The following is a 13,417-nucleotide window of genomic DNA, read 5'->3' as shown; positions in this document are numbered from 1 at the left end:
TATCTCTGACTCCAGCATCGACAGTTCTTACTATCTCTGAGTGTTTAAACTTGAGTTTATAAATATGCTAAATAGTCTATGTTCCTTTAGAAATTAGTTGAAGAAGATATCTTACAGGTAGGTGTGATACTGCTCGTGCTGCAGATAAATAGCATACACTTTCCAACTTTGGCACCTCTCCTTCATGGAAGGTTCAGTTTTTATACCTGTTAGACAAGGAAGATCATTAAAATCTAATGGATATTATCCTTTTCTTTATCCATAATTCACTTCTACAGAGATTGCCTGTTTGATGTAAGAAATATTTGAGATCATTGATTAGCCTGCAAGTAACAAAGTCAGAAATTACAGATTGATGATTAGCATGTGATATTGTCACAGTCAATCAAGCGTACATGGCTCACTAAAATTATTTAAATTATTTACCATTAAGATGTTAATATTTGCAGTGGGTCTGTTGACATTCTTGCTTTATCATGTTTAACTCCACATTTAATAGGAATGGAGTGCAGAATGCAACTATGTTAAGGGCATATGCCTGATTCTAGTTATGTGCAGCTCGTCAATAAGTATGGTTTGTTTCCTTACAAGTCTGAATAGTGCAGCTGGATCATAGATATATGAAACCATGGTAATCATAACTTCATTATTCACTGCGTTGAGCTTTACTTCGGGCTAAATTTGAATTTGTCAATTTATTGTTACTGACTGGATACTTGAATAAGAAGAATGTACTTTAGTTGCAGGCAAGTAGTTAGTAAGTCACTAATAAGTGACTATGACCTTATGAATGAGGAAGAACAGTTGATATGCCTTTTTTTAAAGCACTGTACATTATAAAATGTATCTGGTATTTCAGATGAATATAGAGATATTAGTTTCAATGTTGCTTAAATTTTTTTTTCATAATCTATGCACCCAATCGGAAAAAATTATAATTGCTTATACTCAGTTTTAATTAATTCGTTATTGCCAAAGTTAGATATGTGCACATTTTGAAGACTTTACAGGATTCAATATGCATTCAGGTTATTCATCATAAGTTTGCATTTTGACAAAAAATATTCTGCACTGAACAACTTAACATAATTACAAGAATGTTTTTAACACAATTCAATGTTCAGTGCCCCTTTTCAATGAAGTTTTTTTTCCTCACCTTTGTACTTTTGTTACCAATGTGCTATAATTATTAAATTAAACTTTAAAGGCTCAATACAGGAAGATTTTATATGCTTGATTTTTTTTTTAATACCTGTTGGTAAATTGGCTATAGCAGTTCAGCAAATGATGCAATTCAAGTTTTAAAGAGCCAAAGGGCACCTTGAGTTTGTCCTTCTTTAATTGTGCCCCCAAAATGCTAAGATTTTTTAACCAGAGGGTTAAATGAAATACGATTTCAAAAAAATTGATGAGGACGGAATCTATAATAATTTTAAAAGGAAAGTGGTTGAGTATTTGAAAAGTAAATATTTTGTGGGGCAAGGAAAATAAGCACGGTAGTGGGGTTGGGTGGATAGTTCTTTCAGTGATCTAGCATGGGCATGATTACCTGAATGACTTTCTTCTTATAAAATTCTATAGTTCTATGTAAAAAGTTAAGGGAGATTTAGGGCAGTTGTTTACCCACAAATTAAATTGGGAAAAGGAGTATTTATCTTGGTAGTCAATTAGGAATACCAATGGCAGAAATATTGGAATAGATCATTTATTGGAATAGATCATTGGAATAGATCATTGAGTTTGGGAATGCATGACTGAGGTATGAGAATCAAAATAAAAAACATGAAAAACTGAAAGCTTCAGTCAACATTGTGTCATCTTTTAGCTTTCAGACTAACAGTCACAAACTTTGTGATTCATAACCAGTTGTAAATAAAGAGATAAATGATTTCTCAGACAATGCGCTTACCTCTCAGGAACATAAAGGCATAAGTGGTGCCCTGTTGTGCATTTTAACAGAAATGCAGTTCTCCTCATTTGAAGTAGGTTTAAGGTTAAGTAGGATTTTTAGGATACTGGGTTACCTTTTTACCGCTATGTATCAATGTTTAATTAAATAACATGTATAATTATAATCATGAACACGTTTTTTTCCATTGTTACCTGCAGCACCTGCCTTTCATTGGAAGGATTTTTTCACTTACTTCAAACAATAGAAGATGGTGTTAAAGAAACAGTGGCTACTTATTCACAGATGTATCAGCTTGTTACCATAAGTAATGAGAAACTGCAAGAAATCACAAGGTGATTATAGATCTGCAAAATAGTTCTTTCGTTCCAGTTTTCTTTCTGGTTCTTACAAATTGTGACTATACAAACTGTAATATAAATTTTGTTACCTTTCTAATTTTAAAGTCATGGCATTTAAATTTTATGTATATTAATTGGAGCTGGGAATATTTTTTCATTTCAGTTGTGTAGAAATTCTCGTATTTGGAACACTTCATCAGTAATCTAACAAGTTCTGTCGAAAGTTATGATGATAGCAATGATTATGAAACAGTTGCAAATAGTTCATCAAAGAGCATTTTTGTTTTGGTACAAACTAAAATAAGCAAAACTTGTATTCTGCATTCTAAATTCGCAACTCTGTGTTTGAAGAATATATGATTGTTACATTGACTTTGACTTTTTAAGAGAACTTTAAAACCATGCATCTTTTTATGAAGTTTTACAGTAATAGAGAAAAGCATAAACATACAAGATGTGGAGAAAGTAAAATACTTTTAGTATTGGCATTAATCCTGTTGGTTAGAATTGCTTCAACCCTGTACTTTATAATGATGTGGCTGTTTTCCTTGTTCTTGATCATTCAGTAAATTTTTAACTTGCATACTCTGCTGAAAGAATTATTATTACAACAATAACGCGTATTAAGGGCTACCATAAAGATGTCAGACTAAAGTATTTTCAACGTATAAGAGAGAGGATTATTATCCTTGAAAATGTTAAGTTCAATTTCACATAAATGTTCATGTCTGTGAAAGATGAAGAACTGAAGCCCTGTGATAGAAACCACCCGCCCAATTACAACACCTTTTGTTAACAAAACCAAAGTTTGTTGGATCAGGTGAAGGCTTGTAATAAATTGCATATTATAATTGAGGACCTTGACTGGAGATTTTATCAGCCCCAGTGCAACTTTGCCAAAGAATGAACACTGTTGCTGTGGTATAGCCAAAAGATGCCCATGGTAGTCCCATGTTGAGTCTACTTGTCATTTTTTAAAAACCTAGCCCAACAAAATCACTGGTTAAATCTTGATGAAGGGATTAGTTTTGCTGATGACACTGATCCACAACTAGGAGCTAGGGTTTCAGGGCCTCCACTTGGTGAGGGGGTTGCTAACCCTCCATAGTTGGTCAGGAATTAATATCCACAATACTGAAGTGAGCCCTCATTGATTTTTTTTCCAGAGTTATTAAAGAACACAATGGGCTTTTAACATTTTTTCTTTTGATAATTCTGTTTATTAGTTATAAAAGTATAAGGTTGGAGGGGTGTTGTTTTCAGTAAGCCAATTTCGGTACTGAAAGCATTCAATTGGATAATTAAAAGCTTTTGGCTTTCCAGTGGGATTACGAAGGCAGTGTTCTGTGAAGATGAATATTTTGATCAGACAATGGTGGGCATTGGAGGCCGGAGGTTTTTTGATGAATCCTCTAGGAATGTATTCAAACAGAGTTGGCAACTCGAACTAGTGTTTCCATTCCGACTTCATTCTCTTAAGTCAATGACCTTTGAGGTGGGAGGCTGCATCTGCCTGAGCCAGTCCCACAAGGCAGGAGTCCAACATGTGCAAATCCTATTAGAGTTTACAAACATTCTAGTGGTCTCCCACTGGAGTTTTTTTTAATTTCAAAAATATACTTTATTCATAAAAAATCTTTGTCTATGTACATTGTCACAAAACAATTTAGTTCTGCACGGTTGCATATCAAGCAAACAAAATATTGAACTTTGACTATCCCAAAAAAAAACAAAGACCTCTCTTATACAAAACCAATAGTTACATATATTTGAGCCACTAGGAGGGGTCCAATAACTGAATGGACCCCCATTTACTTTCAGCAGAAAGACCTCAGACAGTGGTCTTAGAAGCACATTTCAGTAACTACAAAATTTCAAGGGCAATCTTTTTAAACAATATTTGGGTCTACTTGTCAAATGTGTCATCAAAGATATTATGATTGATGTTAACTGTCAGAATGGCATGTAGGTTAGCAAAATGCTGGTCCATCCAGGCACTTAGGGAGGAAGAGCAGACAATTTTCATGTTGCAACCTCATTGTTATTCTAGAGAATAGATTCTATGCTCATGATATCATTATTGTTCTATCTTCATATTTGTCCAGGCCTTGGTATTTACATATTAAAATTGCACTTGACAGGTTTAGGGCCAAAAACCAGTGGCTAAGTCCACCATTTCATTTCAACTGGAAGGTTTGGGGGCAAGATATTAAAAATGAAAATGAATTTTGGCCATATGTGGAATACATTTTCAAATTTTAAAACAATTGTTTAATCTAACTTAAAAGTACATTTGGTAGAGTAGGATGTCAGTTAATGTTAGAAAAAATGTAACTTTATAGTATAGACTCTGCACTTGACCAAAGCAGAACCTGGTCTGGCCTGGGCATTCGCTATCTCTGAAATTAAGGAGGTGGTTGGCAGGCGACTTGTCGTAGCAGACATTAAGTGCAGGGATGCCCCAAGACTAATTAATGTGTATGTCCCTGAGCAGTTCGTCGTCCTGCAGCAGCTTCCATTGCTGCTGGCTATGTCCAGGCCGGTCATTCTGGCCAGAGATTTCAACTGCATCATTGATGTGGATGGATGATTTTGGGGGCGGGTGGGTGCAGATGCGGATGTGGTGATGACCGTAAACTGGACACCACATCCAGATACAAAAATAGAAATTGCTGGAAAAAATCAGCAGGTCTGGCAGCATCTATGAAGAGAAATCAATGTTAATGTTTCGGGTCTAGTGACCCTTCCTCAGAACTGACGTCATGTCCAGATTCCTGATGGAAATGGTTAAAGATGCCAAGCTACACGATATCTTCAGTTCCCCTACAGATAAAGCATGGCGTAGGTACACCTGGTCACAGCCAGACAGGGCTGTCGGCTCAAGGATAGATTTCCTGTTTGTGTCCTGAGTGTTCTCAGTCAGATCCACCGATGTCGGTCCGGTGTTCTTCTCTGACCACTGCCCCCTCTGGCTGTCTGTCACCTACAGGATGACCAGCAAGCTGGCAAGGGAACGTGGAAGCTGAACGTGAAAATGTTGACCCCAGAAAACATTGAGGAGCTCAAGAGGGATTACCCAAGTCAGAGAACCGTGAAACCCCTCTTTGAGTCTCCAGTGGACTGATGGGAAGCAATCAAAGGCAACATCAAGAGATTTTTTATCCTCAAAGGTATTCCGAAGGTGAGAGAGAGGCGGGGCAAACTGTCAAAACTCCAGAAAAGTATGCAGAAACTGCTTCTGCTGCAGACGATGGAGATTGATATCATGGAGGACCTCCAGGAGGTGAAGATCTTCCATCCAGGGTCTGTTCTGTGGAGCAGGATTAGATGTGCTCGCGTTTATTCTTCCAGGAGGTACACAAAGAGAGCTCTGTGCTCAGCAGCCTAAAGGAGGAAGGTGGCTCAGTAACGTCATCTTAGTCTGACATGCTGAGGATCAGCAAATCCTTCTATGCCTGACTGTATGACACGAAGCCCACTGACAGGATGGCCTCCAAGTCATTCCTGTCCTCTGTCATGGAGGTCTTGGATGACAGCACGCAGGCGAGGTTGGATCAGCCGCAATCTCTGGATGAGTTAACTGAGGCCCTCGAGTCCTTTGAAAAGAATAAAACTCCTGGAAGTGATCGCTTACTGGCTGAGTTGTATTCTGCTCTGTGGGACTTGATTGACCAGGACCTACTGGAGCTGTATGACAGTATGCTTCTGGCAGGTGTGAATCCATGAGGAAAGGCATCATTGCTCTCGTCTACAAACAGAAGGGGGAGTGGGAGGAAATTAGAAATTGGCGACCAATTTCACTGTTGAATGTGGATTACAAAACCCTGTCTAAGGTCATTGCCAACTGAGCCAGGTCTGCTCTGGGATCGGTAATTCACCACCCCGATCAAACCTGTGCTATACCAGGCAGGAAGATCACTGAGAGCTTTGTGCTGCTCAGGGATACAATTACCTATGTGCAGGATGGGGGGTGGACACCTGCCTCATCAGCCTGGACCAGGAGAAGGCCTTCGACAGGATGTCACACACATACGTGTGGGACATGCTCTCCATAATGTGCTTTGGGGAGGATGTCTGCAATTGGATCCTACTGCTGTCTTTCTGGTGGGAATCACAAAGCTTCCCAATCAGATTCGGAGTCAGGCAGGGCTGCCCACTCTCTCCTGCCTTGTTTGTGTGCTGTATAGAACCTTTCGCTGAGTCCATCAGGAAGGATGCAAGCCTGAGAGGTGTGACTATTTCAGGCAGCGGGGCCTCCAGGTTAAAGCCTCCCTGTACTTGGATGACATTGCCGTTTTCTGCTTGGATCAGCTGTCAGTGTGCAGAGTCATGAGCATCTGCGACCAGTTTGAACTGGCCTCGGGTGCCAAGGTAAATCGAGGCAAAAGTGAAACCATGTTCTTCAGGAACTGGGTGGGCCAATCTCTTATCCCCTTTACCATCAGGTCAGATTGCCTGAAGGTGCTGGGTATTTGGTTCAGAGGTGCTGGGGCATGTGCCACAATTTGGGAGGAACATGTCACCAAAGCAAGGCAGAAACTAGGCAAATGGGAGCACGGGTCCCTCTCCATTGTTGATAAAACCCTGGTCATCAGATGTGAGGTACTGTCTGTGTTGTACCTAGTTAGGTCTGCGCCATCCCCCAGAACTGTGCTGTTTCAGTCACTCAAGCTATCTTCCGTTTCATCTGGAAGCATAAGATAGACCAGGTCTTCTGGGACTCCACGTACAAAACTCAGGATGGGCGGAGGGGATGCATGGAAGAATGTACTCAATACTGGCCTCAGCCTGATGGCCACCTTCATATGCGGCTGCATTGAGCTGTGTGTAGACCCTTGGTACGCAAACACAAAGTGTCACTGCACACTGAAGTTCTACCTATCCCCGGTAGTGTGAAGGATGGGACTGGCCTCGCTGCTGCAAAATGCTCCAAGTAGTTGGACCGTTCCGTGTCACCTGTCCTTTGTAGATAAATTTGCAAAGAAAAACACCTTTGACCATAAACCCATCAGGAAGTGGTCAGCACATAGCGTCCTCGAGATCCCGAGGGAAAAGGAGAGTGTGGATCCTATTGCGTGGTTCACTGTGCAGACTGTCAAGGTCATTTGGGACAGTGCCTCATACCAGCACTTTCCAACAAGCACCAAGACATCGCTTGGCTGGTGGTGAGAAGGGCACTACCTGTGAGATCCTTTCTGTAAGTCCGTCCTATCTGCTCCATCGCACGCTGCCCTCGAAGTGGCTGCGGGGGTGTTAAGACTGTCACACATCTCCTTATGGGATGTGCCTATGCAAAGGAAGTCTGGAAGAAGATGCAGTGGTTTTTGGCGAGGTTCGTCCTGAGCGGTTCCGTGACGCGGGACTCTGTGCTCTATGGTCTATTCCCCAGGATGCACACCACAACAAACATCAACTGTGCCTGGAAGACCATCAACTCGGTGAAAGACACTCTTTTGTCTGCCCGAACCTTGTTGGTCTTCCAGAACAAGGAGTTGATCCCGACCGAATGTTGTACACTTCCAAAGTCCAGGACTATGTGCCGAGGGATGCACTAAAGCTTGGGGCAGCTGCTGCCAAGGTGCAGTGGGGAAAGACCACTGTCTTAGGTCTTTTTGCTGAAGGTAAATGGGTGTCCATTCAGTTATTGAACCCTCCTAATGCCTCAAATATATGTAAACATTAGTATTGTGTAAGAGGTGTTTAGTTTTTTTGGGGTCGATGCAAAGTTCAATGTTTTGTTTGTTTGCCTGATATGCAGCTGTGCACAACCAAGCTGCTTTTCTGTCAATGTACGTATATAAAGAGATTTTTTAATGAATAAAGTATATTTTCGAAATTTAAAAAAAAATCAAGAGATAATAGCAACTAAATTGCATTCCCTTTGTATTTTGCATACAAGTTGCATTTTATGTAGGTTTATTTTGGTTTAAATCCTCAATGTTGAAAAAATAATAACCTTGTAACTTTTGTCTCAGAATTATTAGTTGCCAGCATTTACTGCAATAATTAAATTTCTGGGTTTTCAATGTTAAGTTTAATTTGAAACTTCTTTTGCAGTACTTGTAATAAGAAAGGCAGTGTGAGCAGAGAAAACCTTGATGTCTGTGGAGCAGTTGTTCTTCACCAGCTCAAGGGGTTGTCACAGAGTACTTCAAATGGTTGTCTGCTGACTGAAGAAATTTTGAATAAGGAGTGGGAAGCAACTGATGGAAGCAATTATAGGTAAATCTCTTCAGGAAACCAAAATTGTTTTAAAAAGCTCATTTCTGTCTGGTAATATAAGGCAAATAAATTTGATGGTTTAGTGACTATATTTTTAAAAATTAACTTTGCACATTTGTGAAGAAATACTCCTGTTTGCTTAAGTGGTTTTTATACTAACTTCTAATGTCTCATCTGAGTTTGTACACCCTCAGATTTGAGTTTGGTTGTTGACTTTTTGCATCTTTCAAAATCTATTTACTCCTTTTTTTGAAATGATGCCCTACAGTTGTATTTTTCCCTAACAAAGTTGAGGAGATTAATGGAGAACAATAATTCCCTTCTGAATTTGCTGATTGCTGTGTAATTGTACAATAGGTTGATTATTGTGCCAGTAATCTTCAAGCTTACACTCACTAATCAGTTCTGTGATTTCTTTATTTTACATGGGTCTGAAGTTGTCTTTCTGTGTTGTCACCCTTTACATAAAGTAGTCTATTTCCAGTCCTCTGTCACCTTCTTAAGTTATAATGGCTTCCTGATAGGAATTGTAAATATTCTTGCTCATCTTTGTTTCAGTTGAATACAATCTGTACCTGGGAATTTAGAGTCTTTGAACTCTTATTCTGTCCGGGACTTCCTTATTACTTGTCCTGAACACATTGATTTTGCCAATTCAAACTTCAGGGAGAGCATGTTGCTTATGTCTGCATTTGTAAATATTTGTAGGAAATAATTATTCAGAATATTTATTGTTTTGTGTTCGTACTCCGTTTCCTGTGTACATTTACTTAGGGCTATTTCATTCCTAACTGCCTTATTATTATGGTAATGAAGTAATGTTTTACTGTTTTGCTTTCTCTCTGATTCTACACTTCTTTTTACTTCTCTGAACACTATTTAAATTAAATAAGATTTTGCATGCTGTCATTCAAATAGTCGTTTGGTAGTACAGAAGTAAAGATTTGCTGAAAAGAAATCACATTTTGTCAAAGGAATTTGTCTTGCACTCATCATGACAATTTGCAAGAAATGCCAATGTAAAGGGAAAACAGTATTTGTACTGTTTGAGAGGAGAGTGCCGATTGGTTGGCAAGTGGACTCTAGTATGCAGACACATTGCCTTGGAGAATGGTTGCATGATAATTGTTGGTTATAGAGTCCTAGAGATGTCCAGCTTGGAAATAGACGCTTTGGTCCAACTTATCCATGCTGACCAGATAGCCTAAATTAATCTGGTGCCGTTTGCCAGCATTTGGCCCGTATCCCTCTCAACCCTTCCTATTCATGTGTCCATCCAGACGCCTTTTAAATGTTGTAATTGCACCAGCCTCCACCACGTCCTCTGGCAAGTCTTTCCATACATGCGCCATCCTCTGCGTGAACAAGTTGCCCCTTAGGTCCCTTTTAAATGTTTCCCTCTCACCTTAAACCTATGCTCTCTAGTTTTGGACTCCCCTACCTTGGGGAAAAGACCTTGACTATTCACCTATCCATGCCCCTCATGATCTCATAAACCTCTATAAGGTCACCACCTCCCACCAGCATCATTCACTCAAAGGAGAATAGCCACAGCCTATTCAGCCTCTCCCGAGAGCTTAAATCCTCCAGTCCTGGCAACATCTTTGTAAATCTTTTCTGAGCCCTTCCAAGTTTCACAACATCTATCCTATAACAGGGAGATCAGAACTAAATGCATACTTCAAAAGTGGCCTAACCAATGTTCTGTACCGCTGCAACATGACCTCCCCAATTCCCATACTCCATGCACTGACCAATAGAGTCAAGTGTACCAAATGCCGTCTTCACTACCCTGTTTACCTGCGACTCCATTTTCAGGGAACTATGAACCTGCACCTCAAGGTCTGTTTGTTCGACAGCACTCCCCAGGACCTTACCATTAAGTGTATACGTCCTGCCCTGATTTGTCTTACCAAAATTCAGCACCTCCCATTTAACTAAATTTAAACTCCATCTGCCACTCCTTGGCCCATTTTGCCCATCTGGCCATGGTCCCCTTGTACTCTGAGGTAACCATCTGGCTGTCCACTACACTACTAATTTTGGTGTCATCTTCAAACTTATTAACGATACCTCCTATTTTCATATTCGAACCATTGTTATGAATGACAAAAAGTAGTGGACCCAGCACTGATCCTTATGGCACACTGCTCGTCACAGGCGTCCAGTCCGAAAAACAACCTTCCTGCACCACCTTCTAATCTCCTACCTTCAAGCCAATTTTGTATCCAAATGGTTAGCTCTCCCTGTATTCCATGTGATCTAACCTTGCTAACCAGTCTACCACGCGGAACTTTGTCGAATGCCTAGCTGAAGTCCATGTAGGCAATGTCAACTGCTCAGCCTTCATCAATCTTCTATGTCACTTCAAACAAAAACCTAATCAAGTTGGTGAGACATGATTTCCCATGCACAAAGCCATGTTGACTATCCCTAATCAGTCTTTGCCTTTCTAAATACAGAGTCATACAGTCACAGAAACAGACACTTCGGTCCAACCAGTCCATGCCAAACATAATCCTAAACTAAACTAGTTCCACCTGCCTGCTCCTGGCCCCTATCCTTCCAAACCTTTCCCTTTCACTAACCAAATGTCTTTTAGACGTTCTAATTGAGCTCACATCCACCAATTCCTCAGGAAGTTCGTTCCAAACACGATAAATCTTGTTCCTCAAAATCCCCTCCAACATCTACCCACCACTGAACCCACGCTTACCAGTCTGTAGTTCCCTGGCTTTTCCTTATCACCATTCTTAAATAATGGTGCCACATTAGCTAACCTCTAGTATTCTGGCACCTCACCTTTGGCTGCAAATGATACAAATATCTCAGCGTGGGGCTCAGCAGTCACTTCCCTAGCTTTCCACAAAGTTCTGGGGTGCACCTGGTCAGATTCTGGGGATTTATCCACCTTTGTGCGTTTTACAACATCCAGCACCACCACCCCTCTAATATGGATACTTTTCAAGATATCACGATTTGTTTCTCCAAGTTCTTTAGCTTCCTTCTCCTTCTCCACTGTAAAAAATGATGCAAAATATTTGTACAGTATCTCACCCATCTCTGCGGTTCCACACGCAGGCAGCCTTGTTGATCTTAAGGCATTCTCTCTCTAGTTAACTCTTTTGTCCTTAATGTATTTATAGAATCTCTTTAGATTCTCCTTAACCCTATTTGCCAAAGCTGTCTCATGTCCCCTTTTTGCTCTCCTGATTTCCGTCTTGAGTATACTCCTACTGCCCTTCTACTCTTCCAGGGATTCACTTGATCCCAGCTGTCTATACCTGATATATGCCTCCTTCCTTTTCTTGACCAGAGCCTCAATTTCTGTAGTCATCCAGCATTCCCTACAACTACCAGGCTTTGCCCTTCACTCTAACTCTAGTTGCCTCATTTTTGAAGGCCTCCCATATTCCAGCCATACCTTTACCTGCAAATATCCGTCCCCCCACCCCCAGTCAACTTTTGAAAGTTCTTGCCTAATACCATCAAAATTGGCCTTCCTTCAATTTAGAACTTGAACTTTTGGATCAGATCTATCTCTTTCCATAACTGTATAAAAATAATAGAATTATGATCACTGGCCCCAAAGTACTCCCTCTTTGACACCTCAGTCACTTGCCCTGCCTTATTTCCCAAGAGAAGGTCAAGTTTTGTTTAATTGATTGATCAAGGTATTGGCCTGAGAGATGAATCAAAGAATGCTTGTGGCCTGTTTGGCTGAATTGAAACAGACACTGTGTGTGTACATTTTTTTTCTGTCTGCAACTAACAGGGTCCTGTATACGAATATGTGCAGTTACCAGTACATGCTAATGGACCACACTGTGAGCCCAGATGACCGTCATAAATTGGTTGTCAGCAGAATTCTTAGCAAACTTGGGGATTTTAGAAATGTAGAAAATGGGAGCAGGAGTAAGCCATTCAGTCCTTGATTCTGTTCTGCCGTTCATTGTGATCATGGCTGATAGTCCAACTCGGTCCCCTGTCCCCACTTTCTGCCCATACTCTTTGCTCCTTTTAGCCCTAAGAACTATATCTAACTTATTTTTGATGGCAGTCAATATTTATCTTCAACTTCTTTCTGTGGCAGAGAATTCCATAGACATGCCAATCTCTGCATGAAGAAACTTCTCCATTTAGCAAATGCTGTCCAATGATGGAATCTAATGTCGCGCACTGTGTTGTGAAATTTGCAAGCACAGACCGATTGAAAATGGTCAGTACTTTGCTAGTTGTAAACAACTGAAGAGAAATGCTGTTTCCCACAATACGCTAGTCTGTGGGACTTATAGCCTACATAACTAGCATCAGATCCACACTGAAATTCAAATACTGCATTCCTCATCTGCCTGATGGGCAGACATCTTGTTGGCTTGATAGCAACATCCTGTTAGTGGCAAACACCATTTATGTTGCTCCTGCATAGTAATTCTTTGCACACTCAGCATCGTTTGGGAAATGCTGTCCGGTAACAGAACTTCATTCAGTGTTGGACACTATTGTGCACTTTTTTAAGCATGGGCTGGTTGGGTAAAGTCAGCACCTTGCTTGTTGCAGACAGCTGAAAAGATATGCCGTTTTGCAGCAGTTTTCCAAATGCTTTGGTTGTGCCCTTGTTTCTTCCTGTTTAGCACTTTCAGAGTTCTCAGGCAATCCCTGTCGATTGGTAAGTAAGGAAAGTAAGTTTTGAAGAGGACAAATGATTCAATATAGTTTGGTTATTTTTGGCTGTAGATCCTGTCAAGTTTATATTTGCTGTGTCTCTGCAGCACTATGCCTTCCTTTCCTGTACATTGCCTAAGCTGTTCACAAATACCAGATCGAAATGAGTACTGCTTTTAATTTTCCAAAGATTGTCATTTACTAAATATTTTGCCTGTGATTTTATACTACTTGTGTTTTCCAAACTTGTATTTGCTTGAATGTAATTATCTATTAAAGT

At 40.3% G+C, this 13,417-nt stretch overlaps 1 protein-coding gene across 5 annotated transcripts in view; it reads left to right on the top strand.

Annotated features, from left to right (window-relative positions):
- Nucleotides 1-13,417, top strand: part of kiz (kizuna centrosomal protein) — a 165,849-nt gene that overhangs the window by 87,360 nt on the left and 65,072 nt on the right. For all 5 annotated transcript variants that reach the window (XM_048601150.1, XM_048601148.1, XM_048601149.1 and 2 more), the window contains 2 exons: nucleotides 2,110-2,244; nucleotides 8,308-8,472. In XM_048601150.1, coding sequence (XP_048457107.1) covers nucleotides 2,110-2,244; nucleotides 8,308-8,472 — 300 coding nt within the window. The remainder of the gene's footprint in view (nucleotides 1-2,109; nucleotides 2,245-8,307; nucleotides 8,473-13,417) is intronic.

This window comes from Rhincodon typus, chromosome 9 (assembly GCF_021869965.1).
Source record: "Rhincodon typus isolate 14 chromosome 9, sRhiTyp1.1, whole genome shotgun sequence".
Taxonomy (NCBI): domain Eukaryota; kingdom Metazoa; phylum Chordata; class Chondrichthyes; order Orectolobiformes; family Rhincodontidae; genus Rhincodon; species Rhincodon typus.
This window is presented reverse-complemented; position numbering and strand designations above follow the sequence as displayed.